At 39.7% G+C, this 14,509-nt stretch overlaps 2 protein-coding genes across 4 annotated transcripts in view; both read left to right on the top strand.

The window, feature by feature from the left end:
- kcnn2 (potassium calcium-activated channel subfamily N member 2) overlaps positions 1-2,530 on the top strand; it is a 33,624-nt gene extending 31,094 nt beyond the window's left edge. For 2 of the 3 annotated variants that reach the window (XM_049559851.1, XM_049559850.1), the window contains exon 7: positions 507-599. In XM_049559851.1, the coding sequence (XP_049415808.1) occupies positions 507-531 (25 nt within the window). In that variant the 3' untranslated portion in view covers positions 532-599. Of the gene's footprint in view, positions 1-506 lie in introns of all 3 variants that reach the window. The other variant, XM_049559852.1, reaches the window with a different exon arrangement.
- A 3,062-nt stretch (positions 2,531-5,592) lies between these two features.
- Positions 5,593-13,817, top strand: drg1 (developmentally regulated GTP binding protein 1). The gene is made up of 9 exons (XM_049559856.1): positions 5,593-5,771; positions 7,027-7,150; positions 7,909-8,084; positions 8,190-8,259; positions 8,350-8,519; positions 9,209-9,339; positions 10,890-11,057; positions 11,218-11,340; positions 13,456-13,817. The coding sequence occupies exons 1-9, from the start codon at positions 5,733-5,735 to the stop codon at positions 13,553-13,555; spliced, it is 1,101 nt and encodes a 366-aa protein (XP_049415813.1). The 5' UTR covers positions 5,593-5,732; the 3' UTR covers positions 13,556-13,817.
- The last annotated feature ends 692 nt before the right edge of the window (positions 13,818-14,509 follow it).

Genomic DNA, 14,509 nt, shown 5'->3' with positions numbered 1-14,509 from the left:
AAATGCATTTTTAAACACTGTAAGGACTGCGAATTTGGTCCCCAATTACTGATATTGAAATTGCTTTAGAGAGGGACATCTTTGATGCACTTCAGACAAAGTGCAGAGAGTGAACAATTGCAAGTGTACATATGGGCATGTGAGTATTGTTTTCAGACAGACTTTAAAAATGTGGACACGTCCTTTAATTGTGTTTTCGTCAGACAATTCATATGTTTTCCTTTTGTTTTGTTTTTGTCCTAATATTTAAAGACCGTCTGCAGTCTGAAAAGAGAAAGTCTCTTAATGTGAAGGTCAACACCTCTTATACTTCTTTTCCTCTCCTTTTCAGATTCATCTCTTCCAACAGTATATTTATTGAAGTATTTAAGAAGCCTGTGTTTTTTATCTATATGTTATCCTATGTGTTAATAATGGATACATATGGTATTTCCAGGTTCTCCATCAAAAATAGCACCAATTTGTAAAATGATCGTGTTAAGCGTGTTTCCTCTCCCCTGTTCCAGACTCAGAACATCATGTATGACATGATATCGGACTTGAATGAGCGAGGAGAGGACATGGAGAAGAGGATTGCCCTGCTGGAGACAAAGCTGGAGACTCTACTGAGTAACTTGCAGGCTCTGCCAGGACTCATCAGCCAGGTCATCAGCCAGCAGCACAGGGACTTCCTGGAGGTGCAGCTCCAGCCTTATGACAAACACAGCCCTGAGCGCTCACAGTCAGTGTCCCGACGGAGGTCGTCCTCCACAGCACCGCCCACCTCCTCCGAGAGCAGCTAGAGTCCAAGGGGAATGCCTCCACTGAAGACTTTTGCCATCATATGGCCAAGTTGCATTTATCGTAAAGCCTTATGGTTTCAATAAGTATTATCCAAATTCTGATGACAGAATCCAAGATACTGGGGACAATGCATTTTAATGGATAACTTCATGCTGTTATTTGTTTTTTATTACCTCAAAAGATGATGTTATCCTTGCTCTGGTGACATGACCACAAATAATGGCGCTTCCCTCAGTAAAAGGCCTATCGATGGGGGTATGATACGAACTCTACTCCATCTCTATGCAGAGATAGCCAGTTTTAGGTGGCAAGGTTACCATGTGTGAAACTATTGCACTAAAATAGTGCTTCTCACAGACTTTGTGCTTCTGCTGGCTTGATTCAGTTGCCGTGTTCCTCTAAGCAAACTGAGAAACCACTGAGAAATCAGTCAGGGAGCATGACAGTGATATTGGGGAAAAGTGCTGTGTTTGATGGACTGGAGTGAACTGAGAGCAGATGGCAGATGAAAATCGCTCCTGCACACTGTCACTCAGAGATAACTTAAAAAGCTTGAAATGAGGAAAAAAAGCATATATCTTTTAGGTTAGAAACAGCATCAACTATAGCGGTTTTCTTTTGCAGAGTGCCCCTGTAGAATGACTATTTTTGGGGCGACGTTGCAAATAATTTAATCCTCTAGTCAAAATGAATGCATCAAAATCTGTACTTGCACTTACTTTTTAATCAATGCACTTCAATGCTGACTGACGTATGATATAAAGATGCGTTGCTCATTAAAAGCAGAACATTTGAGATGTTTGGGCATGGGTTTATTATTGTCAATTCTCGAGTTGTGGCTAGTGTTGAATCAAGTTAAAGCCCTTTTTTTTGTTTGTCACACAGAAGCATAGACCTGTTGAGGTCTACAGAAATGAGTGATCACAAACTCAGTCATTACCCCTCATCATGCTGTGTCTCACCTCCTGTCCTTCCTTCCTGTGCTATTTATGCTTGCTGTCACCCCAGCTGGGCAACAACAGATGCTGAACAACAACTCGCTGAAACCGTATCTACCTTTTGAAAAGAAAATGCCTATTTTTATATATTTTAATGAGGATAAGCACACCTCCTACAACTAATCAAACAACGACGGGGACGTATGAAACGACAGATTCAGCATATTTAGCACATGGTTCAATATTTCTTGGACTGGAGTTCAGATACATACACAAAGTCGTCTGTTAGGTTCTTTCCTGAACTTGATTGTAGGCTATTTAAAAATGACATTATTCTTCAGATTGCATTTATTTTTTACAGCAAAGGCTTTAGATGACGCTGTTGGCTGAGCTGGAAGAGCAATATTCAAGAGCCGAACTGGTACATCTACCTACAGCGGCTGGCATTTATTGAGTTTAATGTCAAAAAAATCTAATTAAGATATATTAAATTTGACTGAAATATCCTCCTTGGCCTTTCACACAGTCTGTCTCTGTGTCAGCTGTGTGAAAAGCCCTGATGTGGCCAGTATACCCTCTAGACATTAATATTCACCGTATGAACATAGATGTTAATGCAACCTTTTCAAAGGTTCACGGAGCATAGCATGGGTCAGAGGAGATCATCAAATCAGCAGCACTGAACTTGTTCGACCAGCCCACCCACTAACCAATATGTCAATCAGATGGTCAACAATATGACAGATGTTCAGTCCACAAACTTCAGCAACATAGAAACCAATGAGAGATTATACTGTATGCGACTTAAACAATAAACAATTAAACAATAAAAATATACAATTTGACTGGACTGTGTTCTTTCTTTATTGTGTGAGAAGTCGTATTAAGTGTCTGTTACTCTGATATGTAACTGTATAAGTTGTGGTCAGAATCACTTTTCAGTTTAATTTAATTTGATCTTGTGTGACAGCCTTTCTTGATTTGTCACTGACCGACCAGGAGGTGTCTATACAGGGTAAATTTACCCAAGACAGTAACTTGTAGGCATCCTAATTCAGACTGTGAGAGGCTGAATCAAAGAAAAAAGTTAATTCCCTCACACTCATATCACCTCTGAATAGATTTATTAAAAAGTTGTCAACTTTTCTCGAGACATATTCAACAATCAGTGAAGTAGTGGAGGGTATACGCAGGTATACAGGGTATACCCACCTCTTTCCTGGCCGTTAATACCCATCTATCAGCCAAAAAGCCATTGGAATATATAGGAGAGTACACCCACTTCCTCCTCATGAACCTGCAAATCTTCCCACTATAATACCCATCTCATTAATTACCACTTCATCACTGTCAACAATCATAAAGTGACACTCTGTTTAAATACAGCCCATATGTGCATAATAGTCCACAGCTGTGTTGGAGGTGTCATCACACAAAAACCACCCACTCAAGATTCCCTCTTACATTCGGCCATACAATAAAGGCTGATGCACAATGGCAATATATACACAAGACAAAGCCCAAGTATACAGTACACAAATGCCTGTCCTGTAACCCTAGATTCATCCATATGAATATACAAATCATACACACCAAAACATATTTTCACTACTATGTTAACAGCATTTCATTAAACATGTAAAGCTAACAGGATCAGCCACTGGCTTGGTCTTAATTTCACACCACCACACTGCAGCTCTGTAAATACAGACTCCCAGAGGTACAGGCTCAAATCAATCAAAATAATCTAATTAAAATGGAAAAGTGGCGAGACTAATTCTTGGTAATCCAAATATCATGGATAATTAAGAGTCAGTCTATGTCCTGGGAATTCACTTTTTAGAAAATATTTAAGAGACTTAATTCCCTGCGTCACACAGGAGACAAAACAAGAGGAGCGTTTCCCTTCCGCTCAGACTGTAGGAGGGTTACCATCAGTGGTGTTAGACATACTGTTTTAGTTATAAAGTACCAACACCAAAATGTAAAAATACACCATTGCAAGTAAAAATCCTACATTACCAGAAGTGTTATTGGCAAAAAAATGCTCAAAGTATGCGGGGCAGCTGTGAATCAGAAGTTAGAGCAGGTCATCCACTAATTGGAAGATCAGTGGTTCAATGTTCAAAGTGCATGTAGAAGTATCCTTGAGCAAGATATTGAATCCCAAATTGCTTCTGCAGCCTGTTCCATTAGTGTGTGAGTGTATTAGAAACTTCACTGAAAAGCAGGTGATACCTTGTATGGCAGCCTTGACCACCACTGTATGAATGTGTGTGTGTGAATGGGTCAATGTGACTCGTAAAAAGCATTTTGAGTGGTCAGATGACTAGAAAAGTTTATACAAGTGCAGGTCCATTTACCATGTCAAAGTAAAAGTACTCACTAGAAAAATGACCCCTTTGACAACATTATTAGATTGTTATGCATTAATATGTAAACAGTATTTTACTATTGCAGCTGGTTGGCATGTAGCTAGTTTTAACAACTTAATATACAGTTAGGTACAGTAGTTTAAGTCAGTGGTTCCCAGCCTTGGGGCCGGACCCTTCCGAAGGATTACAAGATAAATCTGGGGGAGTGAGATGTTTAATGGGGTAGGGAAGCATGTTCTTTGCCTTCTATGTATGTATGTATGTATATATATATATATATATATATATATATAGTTATAGTTATAGTTATCTACATATATATATATATATATATATATATATATATATAAATGAAATCCAAAATGAAGATGGGATATGTCTCAATGGTGCAACCGCTAACACCTCACAAACATCTGTGACCTGCAATGAGGGGGTCTCAAAGTAGACAGTTGCCTTTTGTAAAGGGACACAAGCCACAAAGGTAGGGAGGGACTGGTTTGATCTTTCACAACACATTTTATTCTATAAGACTTTAAATTCCATATGTTTTTTGCATAAAATCTCAACTAGCGATTGTATCAGTAGAATATATGCAGCAGAGTAAAATGTAGGGTACAAGAATTGCCTCTGAAATGCAATGTAGGGGCATCAAGTAGCATAAGGGAGTGTTCGTTACTTATGAGAAGGGAGGGGTTGGTGCAAAAAGGGGGAGGTATGTCAAATAATTTTTAAGCACTGGGGAGGGGCTTATGTTTTTTAATTTGGCTTAGAGGAGGGGCTGTATTTTGTATTTATTTTACAACCGATTTCAAACATTGCTAAAATGACACAATTTGTCACAGCCAGAAACTGTAAAAACAGAAATTATTGTTGGATTTTCACATTTTCAATTATCCTTGAACACATTATGTGGGACGAAGGCTTCTATCAGAAAAAAGAACATGACCAAACTAACCTTTAAACAGTGATATTTCATCAAAATTCCGTTATTCTTTGTATCATTTAAATGTTGCCAAAAATTAAAGGTTGCGTAAAATAACCAGCATGCACAACAAGCGTGGAAAATCAAGGTTTTTTTTTTTACTCTGGGATTTTGACTTCAGCTTTTCGCTTTCAAATGTCAAAGGGTACCTTTTTAAAATCTAATAACCAATTAACTAATACAGTCACTCAGGGAGAAAAAAACATATAATAAAAGAAGTTAGAGGCCAGACACCTACCTCCTCTGACAGGTAAAGATCAGTCCCTAAAAGAGAAACAGAGAAATATTCAAGTACAATTTGGCTGTCACAACAAATGCAGGCTACTTAAGTGCAGTACTTAAATATAAAATATATAAATATACTTTATTATTTTCTACCACTGTCCCTCATTAATATAAAAGACCTGATGCACGGTTTAATCTTTAAGTAGATACTGTTTTCCCCTTCTTTAGTATTTTTGTCCTGTTAGTCAACGCACTGGGCAGAGCCTCGACTAAGTTCTCGCGAGATTTCCCGCGAAGCAGCACACCGCGGTACTTGCGTGGTGTGAACCAGTGTGCATGCTAAAACAACATCTAACTTAGCCAACTTCCATGTAAAATCTTTTTAACTTCTTTCGGTAACACTGGTTGTACTCAGGAATCTCTGTCACCATGAGTATACTTGCCAAAATAGCAGAGATCGAAAATGAGGTAAGGTACAAGTAGCCGGCTTTTTAACCCTGTGAGTCAGTCACGTTATAGCTACATGCTAACCGCTAGCTAGCTGTTAACGCTAGCAACCGTTAGCCTAGCTCCCACAGCTGGGCCACGTATAACACTTAATATTTTTGGCTCACAGTGTCTTGACAAGTTATAGTGTATTAAAAAAGTTTCTTTACTTACTCAGTCACCTTGTTTGTGTCTTGTTAATCAGAGTCAGAGGACGTTGCTAATCCATACGTCAGTAACGTTAGCTTACATATGGTTAGAGCTGACTCCAGATTGTGTTTGACTGTGACGGTTGACCGACCGCGCGACGTTACAGGCTACATACACCAGTGTGTGTTGTCCCTGGCACACACAGTAAAATCCAACCTTAGTAATAATGTTCATGATGTTAACATGACAGACAACCGTTTCATAGTAACCAGCGTTTTCAATGGAGTGTGTCGGGCTGCGATGATGGAGTGTAACAGAATCTGACATGAAAACAGTATCACAGTATTGTCTTACAGTGGTCATTTCCTGCATTTAACGTTTAAATTGTTTGTAAGGAGCCTTGAACGATAACCTTTTGAGTACTGAATTGCTGTGTGAGGGCTTAGCTAGAGATGGAGCTATGTAGTATAGTGTTATTAGTTTATCTGGATCATTTCAAAGTACTTGTGCAGAGATAATGCAAGAAGAAACTTGAACCTAGCTATGATCCTTAGGTTTAGTGATAACCTCGCATTAGTTAACTTTAGATTTGGTGCTGACTTGGACTGAGCAGGTGATGATACAGAGGCTAGGTAAAGGGAAACCTCACATTAAAACAGTTTCAACACAAGTCAGTTAAGATCTCCATGTTCCTTAGTCATCATTATCTTGTATCCTGCCAGCTCCTTACTTTAAAGGAATTACATGTCTTAAAACAATAGTCAGGTGCCTGTATGAACACTGAAATTGCTTTTGTATATTTTAATGAGCCTTCCTGTTTATGGCCTTTAAAAGATTTCCTTCTTACTGCATTTCCAATGTAAGTTATGTGATACTAAATGTATGGACTTCTTTCTATGCAAAAATGTATTCCAGAGTTTATCCACAGCTCATCACAAGTTCTTTTTTTTCCTTTTTTTTCAAGTTGTGTAATCTTTAGTTTTTATTGGACTTTAAACAGTTAAAACTGTCTTTGACATATTGATTACTGTAAAACTGTCATGTAAAGGACAAAACCTCACACTGGTGTTGTTCCTGTTTGTTATAGATGGCCAGGACGCAGAGGAACAAGGCCACAGCTCACCACTTGGGTCTGCTCAAAGCTCGTCTTGCCAAACTGAGGAGGGAGCTCATCACACCAAAGGGAGGCAGTGGGGGTGCAACAGGAGAAGGTAAAATCATGAATACTTTCAGTGCAGTTTCTACTCTTATCTAAGTTGTTTGGGTTTTTTTGGACGACCATGCATTGAAGCTTTTTCTGTCAGGTTGGTCACAGTTACACTTCACATTTACATATTTTTACTTACATACACTTACATTTTTTAACAGCATTTGGCTGGTGCTAATTTCCAACCCTGGTTTCACCTTTCACATTTGAACCTGAACTGGTACTTATAATTCAGCATCGGTACCTAACAGTACCTATTTTTCAGTACGATATTCTCTCTGTGATTAAAAAAAAAAATGTCATTTCAGTTTATAAAAATAATTCCAAACTTCCAGCTGACAGGCAAAAGTCTGGAGATTACAAACCAGAGCAGAGTGTGCTGATCTCTGGGCAGATGCGAGCCTGCACAGAGCCGATGCAGACAGCTATATGGATTAAAATGACAGCATATCTGTTGCTTGAGATTTGCCAGTGAAAAACACATATGCAGTCTAGACACAGATAAGGTGTCAACCTGGCGCTGCTACACTGCATTCCTGCATTGTGGCTGCGATCAGCTCGGGCAGCCACAGCCAAAATGTGAAGGCTGTCAGATACAGAAAATTGGCATTGATTGATTCAACATGAATCAGTACTCCAAAGTAATTCGGTCTGCCCCCTTAAAAGTACTAAGTTCAGTACCTAACCCTACTTTTCTGTTATCTAAAGCATCATAGTTGATATTTTGTTGATTCAAGTTTCTGTCTTTATTTTGTCTTTTAGGTTTTGATGTTGCAAAAACCGGTGATGCTCGAATCGGCTTCGTTGGTTTTCCCTCAGTCGGCAAGTCAACACTGCTAAGTAACCTCGCAGGTGTGTACTCTGAGGTTGCTGCCTACGAGTTCACCACTCTTACAACAGTACCCGGAGTCATTCGCTACAAAGGAGCCAAAATTCAGGTACAAGAGTGTGTTGTTTGTTAGGATTAGGAACCTCAAAAGCATTTTAAGTTTGGTATGTTTTCAGTGGGTTGCTAATTTTCTTTTTTGTGTCTTTCCCTATAGCTCCTGGATCTCCCAGGAATCATTGAGGGGGCCAAAGATGGCAAGGGAAGAGGCAGACAGGTCATTGCAGGTAATGACATGATCAGTGATGTTTCTGCCAAGACTGAGACAAGTTGTCATTGATAAATGAAACCAATTTCTGATTGTCTTTCTGTTTTAGTGGCTCGAACTTGCAACCTAATCCTGATAGTGCTCGATGTGTTGAAGCCTCTTGGTCATAAGAAGCTAATAGAACATGAGCTGGAAGGCTTTGGCATCCGACTGAACAAGCAACCACCCAACATCGGCTTCAAGAAGAAGGATAAAGGAGGCATCAACTTCACAGCTACAGTATGTCACGTAGAATGAGAGTAATTTAAATACAGAAAAACTAATGTCTCAACATTTTCCCATTTAGACGAGTCGCTGAAATGAATAATTTAATGCTCTAAAGAGTTTTTGTTTGTTTTAGTGTGTTATGTGTGTGACAGTGTTATAAATGCTGGTTGTCTACTTGTCTTTCAACCCACTGATAAGCCGAAACTGAGATTATCATGACGAGAATCATCACTCTATAAGTTGATAGTCAATTGAAGGATGTCCCATAATATTGCTGTTTGCTTGCCGTGTTTTGACATGCAGGATTGTAGTTGTCAAGGATGTCTGTAGTCGATTGTCTTTTCATTTTGATGATGGGCATCCCATTAGTTTAAACAAACATGTGGAAGCCTTTAATAACCAAGGTGTGTGTGTATACAAAGAAGTCGTATAAAGCTTTCAGGTTTTATCACCTCGCTAACACTGAAACACTTTTCAATGCCGCTCTCTGGTGGACATGTATAAGATTACACCTCACTAAATTGCTCCTGCACATTTATTCCCCTGTCCTGTTGCAGAATATCCGCATTTATTTTATGTTTGGGAAATACCATTGTCTTCGGCTCTATATTATGTTACTGATTTTCATTAATAGCTTCTTTTTCATTGTTTCACCATCTTGTGTTGATTGACATCACACCTGTCCTCCCCTCTCTCCTTAGTGTGCACAAAGCGAGCTGGATGCTGATACCGTCAAGAGCATCCTGGCGGAGTACAAGATCCACAATGCCGACATCACTCTGCGCAGTGACTCCACAGCTGATGACCTCATTGACGTCGTGGAGGGAAATCGGTAAGCTGCTGAAGTGCCAGAATGGGCCCTTCTTAGTCATTCCCTGTGGGTGTGGCCTGCTTGCATTTTTAAATCCCATTTCAGTTCCCACTACACCAGTGCAGATAAATTTGAAAATGCTATTTATGGGTTCCAGCTACACTTGCATTTTCAGACTACTTACCATTATTTTAATACGTGTGAAATGCATTAACGTATAAAGTGGAGTTAAGCAATGTCACCTCTTGCGTAAAAACCAAAAGGATTACCATTCCTCATTGTAGTTAGGTATAAAAACTGAGCATATGTGTTGAAAAACTATGGATAATATAGGGTGGGGCATGCGTCTCAGGTCTCTGCTGTGTTGTATATTAGACAAAAACCTCACTTCTCAGGACACTCTAGCTGCATTTTATTGCAAGGCACTAGACAAGGCAGCAGCAAAGCCTCACTGCAATTGTAATGAAAAAGCTTCCTCGAGTCTCTCCTGCATAAATGCTCTCTGTGCCTTCCCAGGGGGAAAAAGAGTTGAATGAGAGAGAACATTATGCACACTATATTGCAATGTGGCAAATAAACTGTTGTAAAAGAAATATATACCCAAATATATTCTTTATGTAAAATATACAAAAAATGTAACAGTGCAATAATCCACATACCTGCAGTTTTATAGAAACAAAGAATTCACAGGAAAAGTCCTGCATCGGGTCAGGTACCTGGTGGGTTGTCCAGAAAAAGGCGATGAGAAGATGATATTTTGTCCAGGTACGGTTCTTGGTGGAAAAAAAAGAACATGCAGGTTAGATAGCTGTGTTGCATTATGAATATATCAATATAAAATGAGGATAATGATTATTAAACTTGATGGTTTAATCCTCGGACTGCTTTTCAAGTGTGGCAGCTCTGTTTTCTGTGCTAGCTGGAATATGAGAGCCGCTCTAATCAGGCACATTAACTGTGAAGATGTGCTGTTCAGCATGATGAGAATAAGCAAAAAATATTCATTTAAATTATATTTCCTGATGTACCTTTGTTTTAAATTATAATGTCTTAGTTTCATATGTATGAAATGGCCCAATATGATCACTTTAAACATGCTGCTTAACCAAATTACAGCTCGTGGTTACTATAGGATTTACAGTTTCAGTTTGGGCTGCAGATCTTGTGGTGTCGGGTCGGGTTGCGGAAATTTGTAATGTTCTGTTCAAAATTTTGCTCAACACTCACACACACTACTTCCCATGAATCAGAAATGACCTTGCTACAATAAATAAACTAAATGAAGTGTTTGTTATAAGCTTGTTTAACATTCAAGGAAAATATACATTTGGTTTGTAGTATCTGACACCTTGAGCCTGAAACAGCTCACATGCAGTTAAACAAATGCTGCTGGTAAATGCAGTAAAAGGTTGAAAGCAGCTTGAATTGTTGGTAATTATTTGCTGGATGTTTTTTCAGTTCAGTTATGACAGTTAAAGCAGACAACAAAAAGGTGCGAATTCACTTCAGAATGTTTGCTGACAGTGCAGAAATGTCACAGACAGCAGCCACTGACAGTCTCTTGTCAACAGGGTCTACATCCCGTGCATTTATGTGCTCAACAAAATCGATCAGATCTCCATCGAGGAGCTCGACATCATCTACAAGGTGCCCCACTGTGTACCCATCTCGGCCCACCACCGCTGGAACTTTGATGACCTGCTAGAGAGGATGTGGGACTACCTCAGGCTTGTGCGCATGTAAGAGTTGTTTTTACAATCACCACTAGGGGGTGTGAAAGGGAGGCGAAAGGGAGATGGGGATATCAGTGGTGCAGAATGAAGAATCTACTGTATGTGAAATTTAATTTTTGTTGGTTCAGCCTGGAAGATTTGACTTTGGACATGTGTTTATTTGCAGCTACACTAAACCCAAAGGCCAGCTTCCCGATTACACGTCTCCTGTTGTGCTGCCTGACGGACGAACCTCTGTCGAGGATTTCTGCTTAAAGATTCACAAAAACCTCATCAAAGAACTTAAGTAGTGAGTACTGAAGATTTGGCATCAATTTTTCACCTTTTAAAGGGAGTTTTGTGTCCCAAGCACATAGATTTTTATCAGGTCTCCCTAGATACGTTTTTTTTCCTCCCTCCTTATTATTTCATCATGTCTTAAAGGGACAGTTCACCCCAAAAAGCACATTTTTCCTCTTACCTGTAGAGCTGTTTATCAGTCTAGATTGTTTTAGCCTGAGTTGACAAGTGTTTGAGTTATCAGCCATAGAGATGTCTGCCTTCTCTCAATCATAATGCAACCAGAAGGCACATAGCTAGAGGCGGTCAAAGCACCAACAAAGTACATTGTAAAAAAAACCCAGTGGCGTTGGTGAGCTAGCGGTAGATCCATGCTGCCCCCTGCACAGTGATTCTGCTGGCAGGTGTAGTTTGGTAGAAAGAAAATAGTTCCTACATGAAACTGCTCACAACAAGGTCTGTGGATTATCTTGAGTAACTGGGTCATGATTTCTGGAAAGAGACATTGCTGTTGAGTTTTTCAAATATATTTTTTGCTGCTTTGAGCACCACAAACTACTTGCCATATGGTTGCATTATTTTCAAGAGAAGGCAGACATCTCTGTGGCTGATATCTTCAACACTCAGCAACTCACACCAAAACAATCTAGGCCAATAAATAGCACTACAGATAAGAGTAAAAATATGTATTTCTGATTTTGTGGTGAACTGAAACTTTAAAGGTTTAGTGCGTCAGCCTCAAAGGGAGGAATGGTTAGTTATGCTGCTTTCACATGGACTACGTCAGATGGTAGACGGCAACTGAATAGCATTTTAGTGGACAAGAGTATGAGGGTAAATACAGGATATCACGTAGCTCCCTAACACACAGAAGAAAACATGGCGGATCTGGACAATTACTGGACATTACTAGAATAATAGAATAAATTACCTACTTATCCTTTTCATGTTGGCCGGGGGGCTGGAGCCTATTCCAGCTGACATTGGGTGAGAGGCAGGATGCCCCCCTTGACAGGTCACCAGACTATCACAAGGCTGACACATAGAGACAGACAACCATTCACACTCACATTCACACCTACGGCCAATTTAGAGTCACCAATTAACCTGCATGTCTTTGGACTTTGGGAGGAAGCCAGAGTACCTGGAGAAAACCCACACTGACACAGAGAGAACATGCAAACTCCGCACAGAAAGGCACTTGGGTCGAGCCCACAACTCTCTTGCTGTGAGGCGACAGTGCTTACCACTGCACCACCATGCTGCCTGTAATTTTATTTCATATATTGTACATCAGGATCGCAATATATTTACATGCATATTTTGTTTTACATCCTCCTATTCTGTTTCCCCATGCTGTCCAGGAGGTGTTGTGTCTGCCTGATTCCATGTGAATGCAGCATTAGATATAACGCACAAAAATGTTTAAGTATATCTAGAAACCGTAGTCTTTATATAGACAGAATATTTGAAATAGAGTCACTCCACATAAAGCTACCTTTAGTTGCTGGCATTGTGAATTTTTATTCAGTAATCAGGTGACGATCATTTAGATGTGTAATATTATTAATCTGCTCCAGTCCACACTCCTGCTTGATAAAAGGCATCAGTAGAGATACTGTATACCAGAAAGACAAGTGATCATCGAATGGTTTAAAACAACACAGTCGCTTTAATCACAGCCATTACCCTCTTTATGGAGAGGTACGCCAGATAAGCATTAATTCGAGAATGTAGATTAGGATCTGAGATGATGTGTTGCACCACCATCTCCAAATGGGAGAGCTAAGATCGTCAATCAGTCAATACGTTAGTGCTGCTGAGCATTACCTATCCTCAAGGGAATTAAAGGGTCAAAGAGTGACACATGCGATTAGGAAGCCTTTGTAACTAAAGGATATCATTGCACCCTGTAGGTTACTTTATAGTGCAGAACCATTGTTGCTGCAGCAAAGAAAGCGTCATAGTATCTGTATCAATTATTTTCTGCTGTAATTAAGATGTGGATTACTGTATAATGAGCTCTTTCATCTTTTTTTGTGGTTCTAAGATGGTGGAAAATGAAGCGTGCATCCTGTTTATTGCCTTAAATCATTCAATCATTTCAATATATTTTCTCTTTCAGCGCACTCGTGTGGGGATCATCAGTGAAACACAACCCTCAAAAGGTGGGCAAGGACCACGTGCTGGAGGATGAAGACGTTATCCAGCTGGTGAAAAAGTAAAAAGGAGTCGTCATCCACTGCATGGCTCGTGTATCACAACGTGTTCTGTACAGTTGCTCATTAAAACATTAAATATTTCCATTGGAGCATCTGTGTCACGCAGCGCCCGTTTTTTTGGCTATAATTTAAAACGAAATGACATGAATGTAAGTGTCACGTTTCAAAGAACACACAGTACTTAACACCATGAATAGTTCATATTGAATATCGGTTAAGGCTTGATTAAAATCTAAAAATCTGTTCAATAAAAACATTAAGGAATCTTGCTGTTGTCATTCTTGTGCAACTTTTACGTTTTTCTTTTTACCATGACGCATATTTCTCCAGTACAGCACGCTGTAATCACCAAATGTTTTCACTGATTGTGCCTTCATTTATCAAGTATAGCAGTTTTTCCTCTCTGTTTAAATCAAGATAATCTAATGCACTGGTCAGCCACAGAAATGTTGCATCATTGAATCCACCACAGTAACATGGTCTCCTTCAGAAACACACCAGCACCAAGCAACAGCGTTAACCACAACCATTTCAGTCTGGCTCGGAGAAACGAAGTCGTTTAAAAAGCCCCGTCCAGCTAAGTGATTTATGTGACATTGATGATGAAGGCAGTTATTCAGGCTGGTGGTCCAACCCCCTCTCCCTGGTAGGGACGGCCACTCAGGTTAATCAGTTCATTCACTCAGACGCAGTCTGGGGACATCATACGCCAGCTGTTCACAGCTAACAAGACTCCACAGAGCAAAATAAAGAGCATTTCATCAGAGCAGGGAGCACTTTTAGAGGTTCGCATTATCTAATGTCGATATGTTGCAACATGCAGGAAGTGTGGCGGCCATTTTGTGTCTGAGCAGCTCATACTTGCCAGAGATTCAGTGGATGGCGGCAGTGCATCCGCAAAGATATAGGCTGTGGTATAATATAATCAGATGAAAAAAATAAAGGCTCTACAGTTTG

The sequence above is a fragment of the Epinephelus fuscoguttatus genome, linkage group LG18 (assembly GCF_011397635.1).
Source record: "Epinephelus fuscoguttatus linkage group LG18, E.fuscoguttatus.final_Chr_v1".
NCBI lineage: Eukaryota > Metazoa > Chordata > Actinopteri > Perciformes > Serranidae > Epinephelus > Epinephelus fuscoguttatus.
This window is presented reverse-complemented; position numbering and strand designations above follow the sequence as displayed.